The sequence below is a fragment of the Somniosus microcephalus genome, chromosome 9 (genome assembly GCF_052327205.1).
Source record: "Somniosus microcephalus isolate GS21.2 chromosome 9, FLI_Smic_1.0, whole genome shotgun sequence".
Lineage (NCBI taxonomy): Eukaryota > Metazoa > Chordata > Chondrichthyes > Squaliformes > Somniosidae > Somniosus > Somniosus microcephalus.
The window spans coordinates 172,822,389-172,841,276 of record NC_140995.1 but is presented as its reverse complement, the minus strand read 5'-3'; the positions used below and the strand labels follow the sequence as shown (position 1 = coordinate 172,841,276).

The 18,888-nt window shown below is 43.8% G+C and overlaps 1 protein-coding gene across 2 annotated transcripts in view; it reads left to right on the top strand.

The window, feature by feature from the left end:
* Positions 1 to 15,033, top strand: part of LOC147112847 (3',5'-cyclic-AMP phosphodiesterase 7B-like) — a 208,092-nt gene extending 193,059 nt beyond the window's left edge. For both annotated transcript variants that reach the window (XM_085997546.1, XM_085997544.1), the window contains 3 exons: positions 43 to 139; positions 11,455 to 11,535; positions 12,616 to 15,033. In XM_085997546.1, the coding sequence (XP_085853672.1) occupies positions 43 to 139; positions 11,455 to 11,535; positions 12,616 to 12,824 (387 nt within the window). In that variant the 3' untranslated portion in view covers positions 12,825 to 15,033. The remainder of the gene's footprint in view (positions 1 to 42; positions 140 to 11,454; positions 11,536 to 12,615) is intronic.
* Positions 15,034 to 18,888: the final 3,855 nt, after the last annotated feature.

The following is an 18,888-nucleotide window of genomic DNA, read 5'->3' as shown; positions in this document are numbered from 1 at the left end:
TTTCATTAGGTAATTTTTCTTTGTTTCTGACTTTTTTTCCAGATAGCGCTCAAGTGCGCAGATATCTGTAATCCTTGTCGAGTCTGGGATATGAGCAAGCAATGGAGTGAGAAAGTCTGTGAGGAATTCTACAGACAAGGTTAGTGGGGCCACACTGAACTCTGTTTGACTTCACCCATCTTTAAGTAAATGACCCTTGGCTATAGAGCATGTCGTTATAGGTGGCCCAAGAGGGTGTGTTGCATTTTTTTAAAATTCCAATTAAGCCAATGGTAATGAGGTGTAGAAAAAACATTTTAAAAACAGGAAGGAAATAGCCACTTCAGGTGGATGGAATAGTTACAGATTACATTACTTCAGTATTTCTAGAGGAAACAAAAACAATTCAAGATTTAGAAATTCACATGGAAAATTGTACAAATGGGTAAAAAGGGTATGAGCCTTATTGTTCAGCTTTGTTGTCACTAGCTTCTAGATTCATATTTACCTTGGAGTTTACTTAATATAAATCTCACAAATTTGTCTAAAAGTGTCTTTAAAATCCTTCAGAAATAAATAAAGAATAATAATCTGTGACTACTTCCTTAAAGGTGAATGAAAGCTGATATTTTTTTCTCTCTCCCGTTCATGTTCTGTCCTATCGGATACAACCAGGTCAATCTTTGACATCTTTGTTTCCAAGAGTCCGGTTTCCACTCTCTGGGCTGAATTTTGCCGGCGCTAAGAAAGACTTGCATTTATATAGGGCCTTTCACGACCACCGGACATCTCAAAGCGCTTTACAGCCAATTAAGTACTTTTTGAAGTGTAGTCACTGTTGTAATGTGGGAAACGCGGCAGCCAATTTGCGCACAGCAAGGTCCCACAAACAGCAATGTGCTAATGACCAGATAATCTGTTTTTGTTTTGTTGGTTGAGGGATAAATATTGGCCAGGACACATAGAAACAAGGAGCAGGAGTAGGCCCTTCGAGCCTGCTCCGCCATTCAATGTGATCATGGCTGATCATCCAAATTCAGTACCCTGTCCCTGCCTTTTCCCCATATCCCTTGATCCCTTTAGCCTCAAGAAATATATCCAACTCTTTCTTGAATATATTTAATGAACTGGCCTCCACCGCCCTCTGTGGCAGAGAATTCCACAGGTTCACCACTCTCTGGGTGAAGAAATTCCTCCTCATTTCAGTCCTAAATGGCTTACCCCTTATCCTTAGACTATGACCCCTGGTTCTGGACTCCCCGGCCATCAGAAACATCCTTCCTGCATCTAGTCTGTCCAGACCTGACAGAATTTTATAGGTTTCGATGAGATCCCCTCTCAATCTTTTAAACTCCAGTGAGTATAAGCCCAATCGACACAATCTCTCCTCATACGTCATTCCTGCCATCCCAGGTATCAGCCTGGTGAATCTTCGCTGCACTCCCTCCATGGCGAGAACATCCTTCCTCAGGTAAGGTGACCAAAACTGCACACAATACTCAAGGTGCGGTCTCACCAAGGCCCTGTACAACTGTAGCAAGACATCCTTGTTCCTGTACTCGAACCCTCTTGCTACAAAGGCCAACATACCATTTGCCTTCTTAACCGCCTGCTGCACCTGCATGCTTACCTTCAGCGACTGGTGCACAAGGACACCCAGGTCTCTTTGCACTTCCCCTTCTCCCAATCTATTGCCATTCAAATAATAATTTGCCTTCCTGTCTTTGCCACCAAAGTGGATAACCTCACATTTATCCACATTATAGTGCATTTGCCATGTTTCTGCCCAATCACCCAACCTGTCCAAATCGTACTGGAGTTTCCCGACATCCTCCTCGCAGCTTACCCTCCCGCCCAGCTTTGTGTCGTCTGCAAACTTGGAGATATTACATCCAATTCCCTCGTCCAGATCATTAATATATATTGTGAACAGCTGGGGTCCTAGGACCGATCCTTGCGGTACCCCACTAGTCACTGCCTGCCACTCGGAAAACGACCCGTTTATTCCAACTCTTTGCTTTCTGTCCGCCAACCAGTTCTCTATCCAAGTCAATACCTTGCCCCTAATCCCATGTGCCTTAATTTTGCACGCTAATCTCTTGTGTGGGACCTTATCGAAAGCCTTCTGAAAGTCCAAATACACCACATCCACTGGTTCTCCCTTATCTATTTTACCAGTTACATCCTCAAAAAATTCCAGTAGATTAGTCAAGCATGATTTACCTTTTGTAAATCCATGTTGACTTTGTCCGATCCTGTCACTGCTTTCCAAGTGCTCTGCTATTACATCTTTTATAATAGACTCTAGCATTTTCCCCACTACTGATGTCAGGCTTACCGGTCTATAATTCCCCACTTTTTCTCTACCACCTTTTTTGAATAGTGGGGTAACATTAGCTACCCTCCAATCCATGGGTACCGTTCCAGAGTCTATCGAGTTCTGGAAGATGATCAGTAATGCATCTACTATCTCTAGGGCCACTTCCTTAAGTACCCTGGGACGTAGACCATCAGGCCCTGGGGATTTATCGGCCTTCAGTCCCATCAATTTTCCTAACACCATTTTCCTACAAATACTGATGATTTCTTTCAGTTCCACCCTTTCATCAGACCCTATGTTCCCCGGCATCTCTGGGAGGTTATTTGTGTCCTCCTTTGTGAAGACAGAACCAAAGTATGCATTTAGTTGGTCTGCCATTTCCTTGTTTCCCATTATAAATTCCCCTGATTCTGACTGTAAGGGACCTACGCTTGACTTCACTAATCTTTTTCTCTTCACATATCTATAAAAGCTTTTACAGTCAGTTTTTATGTTCCCTGCTAGCTTACTCTCGTATTCTATTTTCCCTTTCTTAATTAATCCCTTTGTCCTCCTTTGTTGACTCCTAAACTGCTCCCAATCCTCAGGATTATTGCTTTTTCTAGCCAATTTATATGTCCTCTCCTTGGATATCCCTAATTTCCCTTGTTAGCCACGGTTGAGTCACCTTTTTTGTTTTATTTTTACGCCAAACTGGGATGAACAAATTCTGTAGCTCATCCATTCGGTCTTTGAATGTTTGCCATTGCCTATCCACCGTCAACCCTTTGAGCGCCATTCCCCACTCAATCCTACCCAACTCACTCCTCAGACCATCGTAGTTTCCTTTATTTAAATTGAGGACCCTTGTCTCTGAGTCAACTACTTCATTCTCCATCTTAATGAAGAATTCGATCATATTATGATCGCTCCGACCCAAGGGGCCTCGTACAACAAGATTGCTAATTAATCCTTTCTCGTTGCATAATACCCAGTCTAAGATGGCCTGATCTCTGGTTGGTTCCTCGACATATTGGTCCAGGAAACCATCCCGTAAACACTCCAGGAATTCCTCCTCCACAGTATTGTTACTAATTTGGTTGGCCCAATCTATATGTAGATTAAAGTCACCCATGATGACTGCTGTGCCCTTATTGCACGCTTCTTTAATTTCCCTTTTAATGCCATCCCCAACCTCCACCTTACTGTTTGGAGGTCTATATACCACTCCCACTAATGTTTTTTTCCCCTTAGTATTTCTCAATTCTACCCATACAGATTCCACATCATCAGAGCTAATATCCTTCATTACAATTGTATTAATCCCTTCTTTAACCAGTAATGCTACCCCACCTCCCTTTCCTTTTTGCCTATCTTTCCTGAATATCGAATACCCCTGGATGTTGAGTTCCCAGTCTTGGCCATCCTTGAGCCACGTTTCTGTAATCCCAACCAAATCGTATTCGTTTACTTCTATTTGCGCAGCCAATTCATCCACCTTATTACAAATGCTCCTCGCAAGACACACAGCCTTCAGGCTTGTTTTTTTAACGCTCTTAGACCTATTAGAATGATTATTTACTGTGGCCACGTTTGATTTAAACCGTTGATTTCTCTGACTGCCACTTTTGTTTTTCTCCTTCCTATCTTTTGCTTTTATCCCTGTTTTCCTTTCCTCTGTCTCCCTGCTCAGGTTCCCAACCCCCTGCCATTTTAGTTTAAACCCCCCCGAACAATGCTAGCAAACCTCTCCGCAAGGATATTTGTCCCGCTCTGGTTCAGGTGCAATCCGTCCGACTTGTACAAGTCCCACCTTTCCCAGAAGCAGGCCCAGTGATCCAGGAAACTAAAGCCCTCCCTCCTGCACCAACTCTTTAGCCACGCATTCATCTGCTCTATCCTCCTATTCCTATACTCACTAGCACGTGGCACCGGGAGTAATCCAGAGATTACAACCTTTGAGGTCCTGCTCTTTAATCTGCTACCTAGCTCCCTAAATTCTTGTTGCAGGACCTCATCCCTCTTCCTACCTATGTCGTTGGTCCCAATGTGAACCACGACCTCTGCCTGTTCACCCTCCCCCTTCAGAATGCCCTGCAGCCGTTCAGTGACATCCTTGACCTTGGCACCAGGGAGGCAACAAACCATCCTGGAGTCACGTCTACGGCCACAGAACCGTCTATCTGTTCCCCTTACGATAGAATCCCCTACCACTATTGCTCTCCCACTCTTTTTCCTCCCTTCCTGAGCAGCAGCAACACCCCCGGTGCCAGGAAGTTGGCTGCTGCTGCCTTCCTCTGGTGAGTCATCCCCCTCAACAGTATCCAAATTGGTATACCTGTTTGAAAGGGGGATGGCCACAGGGGTCTCCTGAACTACCTGCCTGCTTCTACTGCTCTGCCTGGTGGTCACCCATTTCCCTTCTGCCTGTGCAGCCCTACCCTGCGGCATGACCAACTCATCATACGTGTAATCCACGACCCTCTCAGCATCGTGAATGCTCCACAACCCATCCATCCGCAGCTCCAGCGCCTCAATACGGTCCGTTAGTAGCTGCAGCTGGATGCATTTCTGGCACACGTGGTAATCAGGGACACCGGCAGCGTCCCTGAATTCCCACATAGAGCAAGAGGAGCATAACACGGGGCTGGGCTCTCCTGGCATGACTTACCCCTTTAATTAATTTAAATTAATTCAATACCACCAGTTAAAGATATACTCTAGGGCGCTTATTTACCAACTGTCCCCACTACACCACAGAGACCCAAGAAAATATAAACTGCAGAATTTAAGCTTGTAATAAAATAAATACTCACCAACCAATCACTTACCTGCTTCCTGGTGATGTCACACTTGGATTACTTTTTACCTCTCTCCTCTGCTGTTGAATTGGTGAGCCTCGCTGAATCCGCCGCTTTTAAGTGCCGCCGGTCGCGCTGCTGCTCTCCCCCAGGTCCAAGCTCTCTGGTCGGGCCTCGCTGAATCCGCCGCTTTTAAGTGCCGCCGGTCGTGCTGCTGCTCTCCCCCAGGTCCAAGCTCTCTGGTGGGGGATTCGCTGAATCCGCCGCTTTTAAGTGCCGCCGGTCGTGCTGCTGCTCTCCCCCAGGTCCAAGCTCTCTGGTCGGGCCTCGCTGAATCCGCCGCTTTTAAGTGCCGCCGGTCGCGCTGCTGCTCTCCCCCAGGTCCAAGCTCTGGGGATAACTCCCCTGCTCTTCTTCGAAATAGTGCCATGGGATCTTTTACGTCCGCCTGAGAGAGCAGACGGGGGCCTCGGTTTAACGTCTCATCCAACACTTCCAACAGTGCAGAGCTCCCTCAACACTGCACTGGAGTGTCAGCCTAGATTTATATACTCAAGCCCCTGGAGTGGGACTTGCACCTACAACCTTCTGACTCAGAGGCGAGTGTGCTACCAACTGAGCCACAGCTGAGAGAGGGTGGGTTTGGAGGTGGGTCCGCTGTCAAAATCAAACAGATTGACAGCGGGGCGGTATCCCGCTCTGAACCCGCCTCCTTGTGAGTTTCCCTAGTGCTGGCTCTGCCTGCGCTTTGCAGACCTGGCACTAAGTGGTGGGTCAAGCAATTCAGATAGTTAACAGTGTGTTTAAAGCAATTTAATCAGCATTTTACCAGGTACAAACTATTTTCCCAAATTTTCCACGAGGTTCACGTTACTCGGGGATCACACCAGGTAAGTGTGTCGGGTTTTAAACAAATCTCCATTTCTGTAATAAAAACAGAAAATGCTGGAAATACTCAGCAGGTCGGGCAGCATCTGTGGAGAGAGAAACAGAGTTAACGTTTCAGGTCGATGACCCTTCGTCAGAACTGGAAAAAGTTGGAGATGGAACAGGTTTTTAAGCAAGTGTAGGGGCAGGGAGAGGGGGGAGGGGAGGAAAGAACAAAAGGGAAGGTCTGTGGTAGGCTGGAAGGCAGGAGAGATTAAGAGACAAAAGGGATGATGGTGCAAGGCAAAAGGAGATGTTAATGGGACAAGTTAAGAAACAAAAGATGACTCTAGATGAAGTGTAAATGGCAATAGCAGAATGATCGACAGCTGCCATGTGAGAGAGAGAAAAAATAAAATGGAAATAAAAAGATAAGAGCAGAAGTTGAACTCAATGTTGAGTCCAGAAGGCCGTAAAGTGCCTAATCGAAAGATGAGGTGCTGTTCCTCGAGCTTACATCGAGCTTCATTGGAACAGTGTAAGAGGCCGAGGACAGAGAGGTCAGAGTGGGAGTGGAGCGGAGAATTAAAGTGACAGGCGACCGGAAGCTCAGGGTCACCCTTACGGACTGAACGGAATTTCTGTGAATAGGTGACAGCTGGAAAAGTGGTATAAAAAGCTACCATTTCACAGCTGGTCACTTTACAATCTTAGAGGCTGGAGCCTTCAGGATTTGGAATACACTTTTCATCTTTATGGAGGTTTGGAGCGTCACCTCCTTGGAGCAACCTCTCTCACCATTGACACATCGCTTCTGTCATCTTAACTTCAGCTGCCATCTATTCCAGCAGCATCAGTACCCTTGAAAAAAATCTCACTTTGGTCCTCAGAATCCTACCACGATCCGCCCCAACACCAACATCACCAGGCACACCAGCAGGGATGGCCTCACCATGGCCAGATTTACTTCACTTGACGCTGTACACTCTGGCTGACACATGATGTGCCAGGTTGGCAGCACCCCACACCAACACCATAAAGCATCCCTACAATGGCCAAGCCATTCCTTTCACACTCATCACCATTGGGGCGGGGGGGGGTTAGGTACTGTTATGTCTCACCATTCATTGCAACTTACTAAGGCACTTCCAAAGGTGCACACAGATCTGTCCATGAACATTGGTGAGAACACCCAACTGCCTACCCTTGTGTGTTGTTAGTTGGTATGATTGGACAAAGATGAGGGTGAGTGTGAGGGGTGGCTAGTGAGATGGGGAAGTGATAATGTAGATAGAGAGGGATGGGTGGAGGCGCAAGGTAAGTTGATGTGAGTAAGGATGTGCAGGAGTAGGGTAGGGAAGGCAGAGTGATGGGAATGTGATGAGAGGCACAGCAGGATGGGGCTGAGTGTGGCATTGCAGTAACGCTGCATGATCTACTGAGATCATAGAAAGGTTTGTGCCACTGCAGCCAAGTCCTCCTGACGACATCCCTGTTTGTGCCCTCCTGTGCAATGTGCAACCAGGTCGTGTTGGTCTCTTGGGGAGGTCTCTTCCGCCCATTGGAAGGGAAGAGAACCTCCCTGCATGCTGTAACTCCCTCCATAAGCATATGGAGGGAGTCATGGGAGAGCCTGGGTGCAGCCCTGCACCTCTGTGCAGTGTTTGTCAGTGTTTGCAGCACCTCAGTGCTGTAGAACACTGGCAGCTCAACTGCCAAAATCAATTTTGACATGATCCCTTTAAGGAAACCGGCTGATGACGCATCATCAAATGACGTCATCAGACCCGCTTCCTATTAATTGGCCGGGAACCTCGCAGGGCGGGCTTAACAAGCCCCATCAATTGAATATCTTGTTGGAGGCCGGGATCGACACAGATGCGGGATCCCCATACGCCATGGACGTCGCCCGCCCCGGACACGCCGAGGTTGGAATCCAACCCTCTATTTGAGGTGAAAGCAACATTGGAAAAATTGGCCTCTGATTTAATGGAACCCTCCAACTGCTGGACAAGTTATCTCATCGGTGGTACTGGTAAAACTATTGTATCCAGACGAGATAACTCATCCACAATTCCCCGAGCTTTTAAAAAAAAAAATTACACAATAGTGCCATGTGGAGCATAGGAACCGGAAAATGTCATGTGGCCCATCAAAACTTACCTCTCTAGTACTCTTAATTCAGCCAGCCTACCATCCAACTGCATTTTGAATATTTTTGTCTCTACTTCCTCGCCTAGTACATTATTCTAAACATTTATCTTCTGAGTAAAGATATTCTTTCTGTACTATATGCATGCTCTCTGTCCTACCAGCCTAACTCTACTTTGAAATAATATTCTGGGTTTAACATTTTCATGCCATTCAATATTTTATTTTAGTCAATCATTATTAGTTACTCTTTATAGAGCTTTGGCTCTTATTTCCTTGCAACTCACCCTCTTTAAGCTTTGGATCAGTTAAGTTGCTTTTCTCGACACCATCTCCAACACATGTACATGCTGTCTGCAGAATGGTGACCAAAATTGAACAGAGAACTCCAGGTCTAACCAAAGCATTATAAAAATTTAGCATGTTGGTACTCCAGAGTGAGTGTTAGGACACAGATTCAAGTTTCTCCCCTCATGAATTCCTGATCTCAGCCATTTTGATATGGAAGACACTAAGCGGAGACTATTTTGAGAGAAGGGAAGACTAAGTCATCTCCAGGCTTTTTGTACACCTCCTTAGTTTTGATTCAGAACAGCATTAGTGCAGAGCAAATGTATTCTTGCTTAGACTGGGGAGAAATATTAATTTCATACACTCAAATAAAAAATCCATTTGTACATAAGTGCCGCCACTAACTGGGGTAACAAGTATTTAAGTGTCACAAAAACTGGAAAACCTGATGGTGAATAATGAGTTCTGGGCCTGGTTGATTGCCTGGGGAAATTAAATCTGTGTTTCCTATTATTTGCATAATTGAAATAAATTGTCCTTTATATTTCATTATATTGCTCAAAAAGAAGCATTATTCACTCTGTTCAGATGGGTGAAATTCAAAGGCTGTGAATTGGATGTTATAGCGCTGGCCATTGAGGCCAGTTCTCTTGAAAAAATGGCAGCTGCCTCGCTTCCGGTGCGGGACACGGCGGCCGCCATTTTGGAGAGTTTGGCAGTGCTGCCATTGCCTGCGCTCGCCCCTCCAATGTAAATGTGCAGATCGTGATGTCAATCGGCATGCAACGCTTTAATTGACGCACGACTGTGATTTTGGGTGTCATTGCGCTCCATACCGCCCTCTCCTAACCATGAACAGAAGAACGTGCGTGCAACAGTTGTACAGAGACACTGTCAGCACTTCTTAAAGGGACACACACATCTTTCAGGTAAGTTTCAATTACAGCTTTTGGAGTGTTTTTTAACATTTTATTGGCGTCGTGGCTTGGTGCAATACATTTAAAAAGTTGTTAACGTGTGCAGCGAGTGCTGCTGGACACTTGCAAGGCTTTGGCTGTTAAAGGAAGGCCTCTGAGAAGACCACTTGCTCACAGTCCTAGGGGCTCTAGTTGCAGTCCTCCTTGGGCTACATCACATGGTGATGAAGCACAGGCAGCAAAGGGGACAAGCTGCTTGCAGAGAGAAAGGAAGAAGCAGAAGGAAGGAGGGAACTCAGACAGCCCCTTTCTGGCCGGGATATCCGGGATGGAATCATCCGCCTGTGGTACCAGTGACCACAACTCCAATTCCCCTTTCAACATTAGTCCTACACCTTACCTTCCCTCTGTTACTGACCATCACAGCATCCTCTTGGCCGTAATGCTGAAATAAAATTCACCACAAAGTAAACTTTCCAATCCAGCTTTATACATCTATCTATCCAATATGACATTAAGAAATCAACTAATCACCCTTGTGCATTCCCTTGCGTGTGCCTTTGCCTATCCTAGTGATGTCACACAGTGCCATCCCAGTGGCTGCAGCATGGCTGGTGGAAGGTTACTGACTTTGTGACGGACACTGCAGACGACCTTGCAGGACGACCTCGAGGAGCTGATGGCTGGGAGTGTCAAATCGAGTGACTGTCTTTTCTTCTTCACTTTGCTCTCCCTCTTCTTGGTCAATCACTGGCTGGGCAGGCTGGATTACTTGGGTGTCTGAAATGAGAAAGGTGTATGGGTAGGGTTGTGGTGAGTGGAGGGCAGGAAAGCAAGAGGTGCATGCTTACACCATGTACAGCTTGTACATCAGAAGAAATTGTGGGATTTGAGAAGGAGGATAACGTATGAGGATATCGGCATCTTGTATTCTTTCAGCCCCACCACTGGCCAAGTGCTCAGCCATGCCCCTGCCAAGAATGGCCAGTGCCGTCTCCTCCAAGGGTAGGAATGTGAGGTGTGCCTCATGTTTGGTAGAGATTGTTGGTAAATGAGTGATGCGGGGGTGGGGACGGGGACAGGGGTCATAGATTGAGCAGTGTGTGAGGCTAGTGGTGCAGGTGGTAGGAGATGGTTTTTGAAGATGCATTCACTGACCTTGACCACTTGGCTGAGGTCATGAAATTTCTGTGGGCACTGGAGCTAGGTCCTGGGGAGGTGGTCATGAAATTTCTGTGGGCACTGGAGCTAGGTCCTGGGGAGGTAACACTGCTGGCAGTGACCGCCTCGGCAATCTGGTCCCACATCCTTTGTTCTGGAGGACCTCCTGGCCCCCTGTGGGTAGAGGACTTCTCTTTCAGTGTTGACCCTGCACAAAGCTGGAGTGCTGCATGCGAGACCCTGGGTGCCCTTTCCCTGGCCTGTTGAGCCATTTATGTTAGTACTGAAGTACTTTAACCATTTTTTACGTGCAGAAGGCAGTTCAGCTTTAAGAGCTGAAGCCTGCCTAGTTTGGAATGATTTTAATTTTTTTTCAGAAGGCAGTTCACCTTTAAGGGCTCAAGACTGCTTTAAAAATGACAGCCTTGCTTCAAGAGAATGCAGCCTCGCTCCAGTGATGCAACATTGGGCCTCCTGCTGAGCGCACAGCCTAAAGCAGCACGTTTGTCACTGGGCTGTACGCTAAAATCATTCAAATCAGCAGGCAGCACCAAAATAACGTGCTGCCTTCGCTTTCTAAACGGGCGCGAGCAAATCTCGCCCCGTGGTGCTATCGCCTGTTTTCAGGCCTTATCGAATCTCTAGGCCAAAGTATCTAGATAATGTCACTTGTGTTTCATCTATATACTAGCCACAAGTTCCTGGTAAATTATTTTCTTGCATATTTGATGGTCTTACAATCTGTAGCAAATCCTTTGGCATGTGAACTGATGGATGTTGTCAACACATGGATTCCCATCTTCTCCATGCACCCCTCTCCAGGTAACCAAATATATACCCTAGGATGATTTCAAAGCAATGATCACTTCCAGATTCCCATTCCAAATCCCTGCATTTGTATCTTCAAAAAAGTGCCCATTCTTGATAGTTTCTTGTGGTTAGAATTCACTGCCATTCTCAAATCTGCTGTTACTTATTTGGTTTGCAGGTGACCTAGAGCAACGGTTGCAGCTTGAAGTTAGTCCACTGTGCAATCAACAGAAAGACACCATTCCCAGCATACAAATAGGTAAAAAAAATACAATTATGCTATAGACAAATTTCTATTTGTGTTGGATCTTGAAGAGAAAGGACAGGTTAGAGCTAGTTTAAGGTTTTGGGGTTGAAGGTGAGCTTTTTGACTTCTTAAAAGCAAAGATGATTGATTAAGATCCTGAAAAAGATGATGAGGTAACTCTGATTGGCTGCTTGAAGGGAGCCAGCAGCATGAGCCACTGTGGACGTAGCAATGGATATCCAGTTTAAAGCAGAGGAAGGCCACACACTTGTACAGGTGAGATAAGAGCCTGAGACTGTGCCAAGATATGAGTGTAGTAGAGAGCAGGAATGGATGGGATGGGGAGTACACAAGGGCATACTGCAGTGATAAGAAGAGATGTAATTCTGTAGCAAAGCAGAACAAGAAGGCAGATGAGCTTGGCCCCAGGAGAGTAAGAATGTGAGCTATTGTCCTAAATCCAAGTTTCCTCGTTACCTATATGATGGAAATCTGCCTTGAGCGTGGTGGAAGAACCCACGCAGGACAACTTGCCAGCCACCTTGATGTTTAAACATCAAGTCCAATGACACATACCAGGGGTACTCGTCACCAAATACTTAATCCAGGTCTTCGTACGCAGGCTTTGGCAAAGAGATATTGCCATGAGGGTGACTCAGTGTAGCCAGAGTACCCTCTCCCTGCAACTGTTTTCCCTTTTTGGCATAAACCTACCTCAAAGCTTCGTCCTGGATCTTGCAAGTGGGCCAGAGGAAGCCCTTTCTTTGCATGCTTAGGATTTCTGAACCAGGAAGGAGAATAGTTTGGGGAGGAAAGAGTGGGGGAAGCAGTAAGACTCACCTAATTTCAGGCCAGTTGATGAGCTGGTGTTTTGTCAGTGAATGGCAGCTTGAGAACTGATCTGGTATTGACTAAGTTAATTGTAATTTTGATACTAATTAGCATAGCATGCTAATGCTTCATTATATTGCATATTTGTAGGAGAAATTGCAAGCACTTTTTTTTTACTATTTTGTCTGCTATCTTCTCAATGGCTACACTTCCATTGTAGAAAAAAAAATGATCACTTTGACTTATTACTCCTTATTTTAGGTTTTATGAGTTACATTGTTGAGCCCCTGTTTGTGGAATGGTCTCGTTTTACTGAAAATACTCCTTTGACCATAACAATGATGAACCATCTACGAAAGAACAAGGCAAGATGGCGAGGACTGGTTCTCAAACAACATAACAGTGAGGACAATTCAGCCCAAATGAATGAGGACAAAAGCAGAACTTCTCAGGAAGTTGAACACCAATAATCTAATCCAGTTCGATGGTCCAGTCAAATAATGCCATGTATTCGTCACACACACTTTTCTTTTTCAAAATTTGCTTTTTAGTGAGGTGAAAACATCTTAAAGGGACTGGGAAAAATTTCCCCGGAGAAAAAACAAGGAAGGAAGAGAACAATTTGATATGATTGAAAGTGATTGTTTGTTCCGAGTTCCTTGATCTGTCTTCGGTTTCGAAAACACGCTCCACATATTATTACCTCAGCAACCCTCCAACTACATTTGAATAAAAAAGGAAGACTTGATATTTTAATTACACCAGAAGCAAGATTCCAATCCCAAATTATCAAGCATCCGGTTCAAAGGCTTTACCTGAGGTTATACTGCTGGGTAGAGAACAGTGTGGGCTGAAAATGATAACTGAATGGGGATGGAAGAGCCACTGAAAGAAAGTCATCTTTACTTCATTGTGGTGCAGTGACAAAACTTATTCAGCAATGTGGCTTTGGCTATAACTGACGACTGTTGAAGAACATAACATTCAACTGTTCTGCAACTGGGCTGCACCATGATAAACCATTGCTAAACACCAGTTCCGACTGAGCTCAGAATCTGTGGGATTTTGAATGTGCACTGAGAATAATTCTTTTTTTTTGGAATGACAACCAAACTTTTTCATTTTTGTATCTTTTGCATCAGAAAGCAGATGTGGCATTCAGAACTGGATTGCATACCTACAGAGTACACGTTTAGATTTTTTCTTGTATAGTTATAAATAAAATTAAGATGTAGAGATGTAAATATGATCAGTTAAAAGACATACACAATTCCATGTTACATTCTGTCGCAGTCTGTCCGTCTCAGTCCCTCTTTTTCTTTCAGACACATACATAATTTACTAGAGATAGCAAACAACAAAAGATCGGTACCTTTAGAATTCTGTGTTGAAAAAATGTTTCACTGTGAAGAATAAATACCATTGGTATTAAAAGAAGCCAAAAATTAGAATCATAGAACCAATGTAAATAACTATTTTAGTTGTAATACACTGGTATGTTCCTATAAAGCCTTAACATTGCACCCATTGCCATACTTTTACTGTTTTGATAATTAAGCACAAACATCCTTTGTATTAAATTCCTATTTGTCACTACTAATTACAGCAAGCAGTTTCATTTCTATTGTTCCAGTAATGGTATTTAACAAGAGCATCAAAACTTCACGAGCATTCCATTTTTTTCTTACACAATTTAAATGTATTTTTAATTGTTCACTGAGGCAACTAGAGCGATTATTTCCCTTTTCTGTGCCTCAAATGCATAACAATGTCATCGAAATTCTTTGAATCTTAGTCAATTTTAAAACCATTTGACAGTTTTGTACAGATGTCATTTTACTGAAGTCCCAGATCATCAAAGGTCTGAGAAAGTAAATGTTTTTTTTATATAAACATACTTTCTGCTTAAAAATCGTAAACAACCAGATCAGCCCTGAATGCCATGCTGTCATACCCCAGAGGTTGAAAATCTAACAGAATGGAAATGTATTTATTATTCTACTGACTACAAAAGAAAATTGCACACAAAACATTTTCAGAAATGCTTTGTGACACAGGCTGTTGTTCTAAAATTAACAGAAAAATAGCTTTTGTTCAACTTTGTTTGCCTTTCTGTTCAAAGGCGGGTAAATGAAGAAAAGCCATGATCTAATTAAATGGTGGAACAGGCTTGAGGGGCTGAATAGCCTACTCCTGTTTCTATCTAACCTTGGATTTGATTTTGATTTACACAGCAAGGATGAACCTCCCTATATTATAATGTGTAAATAACTTTAAAATGATTACTCTTACAGATTTATGTACACCTAAACTTTAATCAACGTACAGAAGGCAATATTTTGATTTAAAGGTTAGGTTCTTACAGTACATTCCTGTAATCTATGTAAACATGCCTTACAGCTGTATGATAGCACCATTTTAATGTAAACTTTGTCTAATGCTGAAAAATTGTGATGAATATATTGTGAAATTTGCTGTGACTGCTATGCAGTGTTGCCAAGAATTATTATTGTTATTTCTAAAAACTAAATTTTAATCAAGAATACAATGATGTACTTTCAGCTCTCAAGATTTTGGACTGCAACAACTAATCATAATTAGAAGACTTTTGTAAATGTTACTTGTGTTTTCCATTTATGAAAAACATAAATATGCAAACAAGATGGTATATCAAACTAACTGGACTGTCGGTGACTCTGATTTACAATTTTCAGAAGGGCAACATACACAAAGGCGTCATCTTCTAAATCATCTGCTGTTGACTAGTTTTAACATTGCAGTGTCTAAATTCCCAAAGTTGTGTTATGGTGCATTCAGGTTCATTCAAGAATTAGTCAAACAATGTTAGTTGACATTGTTGACTGGGTTGGTCAAAATTTTCATTGTTGTCCGAGTGTCCAAACATTTTGTATTTGAGAGTTACTTCGCTACATGCCATGGAGCCCTACTGTCCACATGTAAAATTGATACAAATGTTCTGATAGGCTAGCCTCATTAATAAATTGTGGGTGAGTTGCGTGTATTAGAAATGCCTTTGATTGGGAGCTTGCCTGTTTTGGAGGCGAGAATAGTATTAAAGGGGCTACATAAATGCAAGTTGTTGCAGCTGTAGTAGTAGTAAGTATATCAATCCCACCAGTCAAAATTGCATGTGGCCCAGTATGCTTTAATGCTGCTGAAATACCTGTTACTCCCAATAAATTACGCACAACTTCCCTATACTGCTCAGTGAGAGTGAACCTGCTCTGTAATTTGTATTTTGATTATATTCGAGCCTGTTTTATGCTGTTGGAGAAAGAGTAAAATTGTCTGTCTAATCACTAAGTATTACAAAGCAATTTCATTCTTCATGTGCAATGTGAGTAACTCTGCCCCCCATTAGAATGAAACATATTCTCTCAACCCGCAGAGATAGCAGGAGATGGACAGATAATGTGACACATAGAATGGTCACAGCACAGAAGGAGGCCATTCAGGCTGTCGAGCCCATGCCGGCTCTCTGCAAGAGCACTTCAGCTAGTCCCACTCCCCAGCCCTTTCTCCGTAGCCCTGCAATTATTTTCCTTCAGGTACTTATCCAGTTCCCTGTTGAAAGCCACGATTGAGTCTGCCTCCACCACCCTTTCAGGCAGTGCATTCCAGATCATAACCACTCACTGTGTAAAAAAGTTTTTCCTCATGTCACCTTTGGTTCTTTTGTCAATCACCTTAAATCTGTGTCCTCTGGTTCTCGATCCTTCCGCCAATGGGAACAGTTTCTCTCTATCTAACTCTGTCTAGACCCCTCATGATTTTGAACACCTCTATCAAATCTCCTCTCAACCTTCTCTGCTCTAAGGAGAACCACCCCAGCTTCTCTAGTCGATTCACGTAACTGAAGTCCCTCATCCCTGGAATCTTTCTCGTAAATCCTTTCTGCATCCTCTCTAAGGCCTTCATCACATCCTTCCTAAATTGAAGTCCCCCATTATCACTACTCTATAGTTCTTGCACCTCTCAAATTTGCTCCTCTATATCTTTCCCACTAGTTGGTGGCCTATAGAATACACCTAGTAGTGTAATGGCACATCTATTGTTTCTTAATGTGACTTCCGTGACACCCAGGATAAATGCATTACTTGCTGCAAGACTGAGCTGGTCAACCATGATAATGCCAGATTGATCCTTGGTCGATTCTAATTTAATTGATGGTGGCCAGGATAGCAGTTGCAATTCTATACTTCGATTCAGTGTCTGCAAGTTGAAGAGGTGGAAGAAAAAAAATCAGCCAAGGTCCCTACTCCTGATTGCTATCCAGTGACTACTATTAGAAGCACATATGTGTTGATGTCAGATGCAGTTAAGATTAGGTTTAGTTGCCATAGCCCCTCCTATGATCAGTCAACTATCCCATTGACCCTGCTGTCAAGACTCAAGCAAAAAATGGTCAATGTTATTGTTGCTGCCTGTGGTAGTCTGGGTTAACCACACAGAGCACATCACACATTGTTAGTGATGTAGAACTGGCTTATTTAATGTGCTGAGATACAAAACAAGAATGTCTGAATGGATAGAAAATTGGCTAAAAAAATATAAAGCAGAGAGTAGAGGTAATGGGTAGTTATTCAGATTGGAGGAAAGTAGAAAGTGGTGTTCCACAAGGATCAGTGCTGGGACCACTGGTATTCATAATTTACATTAATGATTTGGACTTGGGAACAAGTAACTCAGTATCAAAATTTGTAGATGATACCAAACTGGCAGGTATAGCTAACACTGAGGAAGAATGCATCATCATAAAAAGATATTAGAAAACTTACAGACTGGGCAGTTAAATGACAAATGAAGTTTAACACAGATGATGTACTTTGGTAGGAAAGACAGAAATATCACCTACTCCTTTAGAAAATAAGAAACTGAATGGGGTAGAGGAGGAACGGGATCTAAACATACAGGTGAACAAATAATTAAAAACAGCATCACAGGTCAGCAAAGCAATTAAAAATGCTAACAAAGCACTGGGATTTATTTCCAGGGGTATAGAATTCAAAAGTAGTGAAGTTACATTAAACCTGACCCTGGTCAGGCCACACCTAGAGTACTGTGCACAGTTCTGCTCACCATACTATAGAAACATAGAAGATAGGAGCAGGAGTAGGCCATTCGGCCCCTCGAGCCTGCTCCGCCATTCAATGAGATCATGGCTGATCATCCAAACTCAGCACCCTGTCCCTGCCTTCTAGGGTGGGATATGTGTTGGTGTAGGGGTTACGGGGATCGGGTGGGATATGTGTCGGTGCAGGCTCGATGGGCCGAAATGGCCTCTATCTGCACTGTGGGGTTTCTGTGATTCTGTGATATCCTTTGATCCCTTTAGCCTTAAGAAATATATCTAACTCCTTCTTGAATATATTTAATGAATTGGCCTCAACTGCCTTCTGTGGTAGAGAATTCCACAGGTTCACCACTCTCTGGGTGAAGAAATTCCTCCTCATCTCTGTCCTAAATGGCTTACCCCTTATCCTTAGACTGTGACCGCTGGTCTGGACTCCCCCGCCATCGGGAACATCCTTCCTGCATCTACTCTGTCTAGTCCTGTTAGAACTTTATAAGTTTCAATGAGATCCCCTCTCATTCTTCTAAACTCCAGCGAATATAAGCCCAACCTCTCCTCATACGTCATTCCTGCCATCCCAGGTATCAGTCTGGTGAATCTTCGCTGCACTCCCTCCATGGCAAGAACATCCTTCCTCAGATAAGGCAACCAAAACTGCACACAATACTCAAGGTGTGGTCTCACCAAGGCCCTGTACAATTGCAGCAAGACATCCTTGTTCCTGTACTCGAATCCTCTCGCTACGAAGGCCAACATACCATTTGCCTTCTTAACCGCCTGCTGCACCTGCATGCTTACCTTCAGCGACTGGTGCACAAGGACACCCAGGTCTCGTTGCACTTCCCCTTCTCCCAATCTATTGCCGTTCAGATAATAATCTGCCTTCCTGTTTTTGCCACCAAAGTGGATAACCTCGCATTTATCCACATTATACTGCACCTGCCTAATCACCCAACCTGTCCAAATCATATTGGAGTTTCTCGGCATCTTCCTCACAGCACGCATGCCCACCCAGCTTTGTGTCATCTGCAAACTTGGAGATATTACATCTAGTTCCCTCATCTAGATCATTAATATATATTGTGAATAGCTGGGGTCCTAGCACCGATCCCTGCGGTACCCCACTAGTCACTGCCTGCCACTCGGAAAAAGAGCCATTTATTCCAACTCTTTCCTTCCTGTCTGCCAACCAGTTCTTTATCCAAGTCAGCACCTTGCCCCAATCCCATGTGCTTTAACTTTACACGCTAATCTCTTAAACCTTATCGAAAGCCTCCTGAAAGTCCAAATACACCACATCCACTGGTTCTCCCTTATCTATTCTACCAGTTACATCCTCAAAAAATTCCAGTAGATTAGTCAAGCACGATTTACCTTTTGTAAATCCATGTTGACTTTGTCCGATCCTGTCACTGCTTTCCAAGTGCTCTGCTATTACA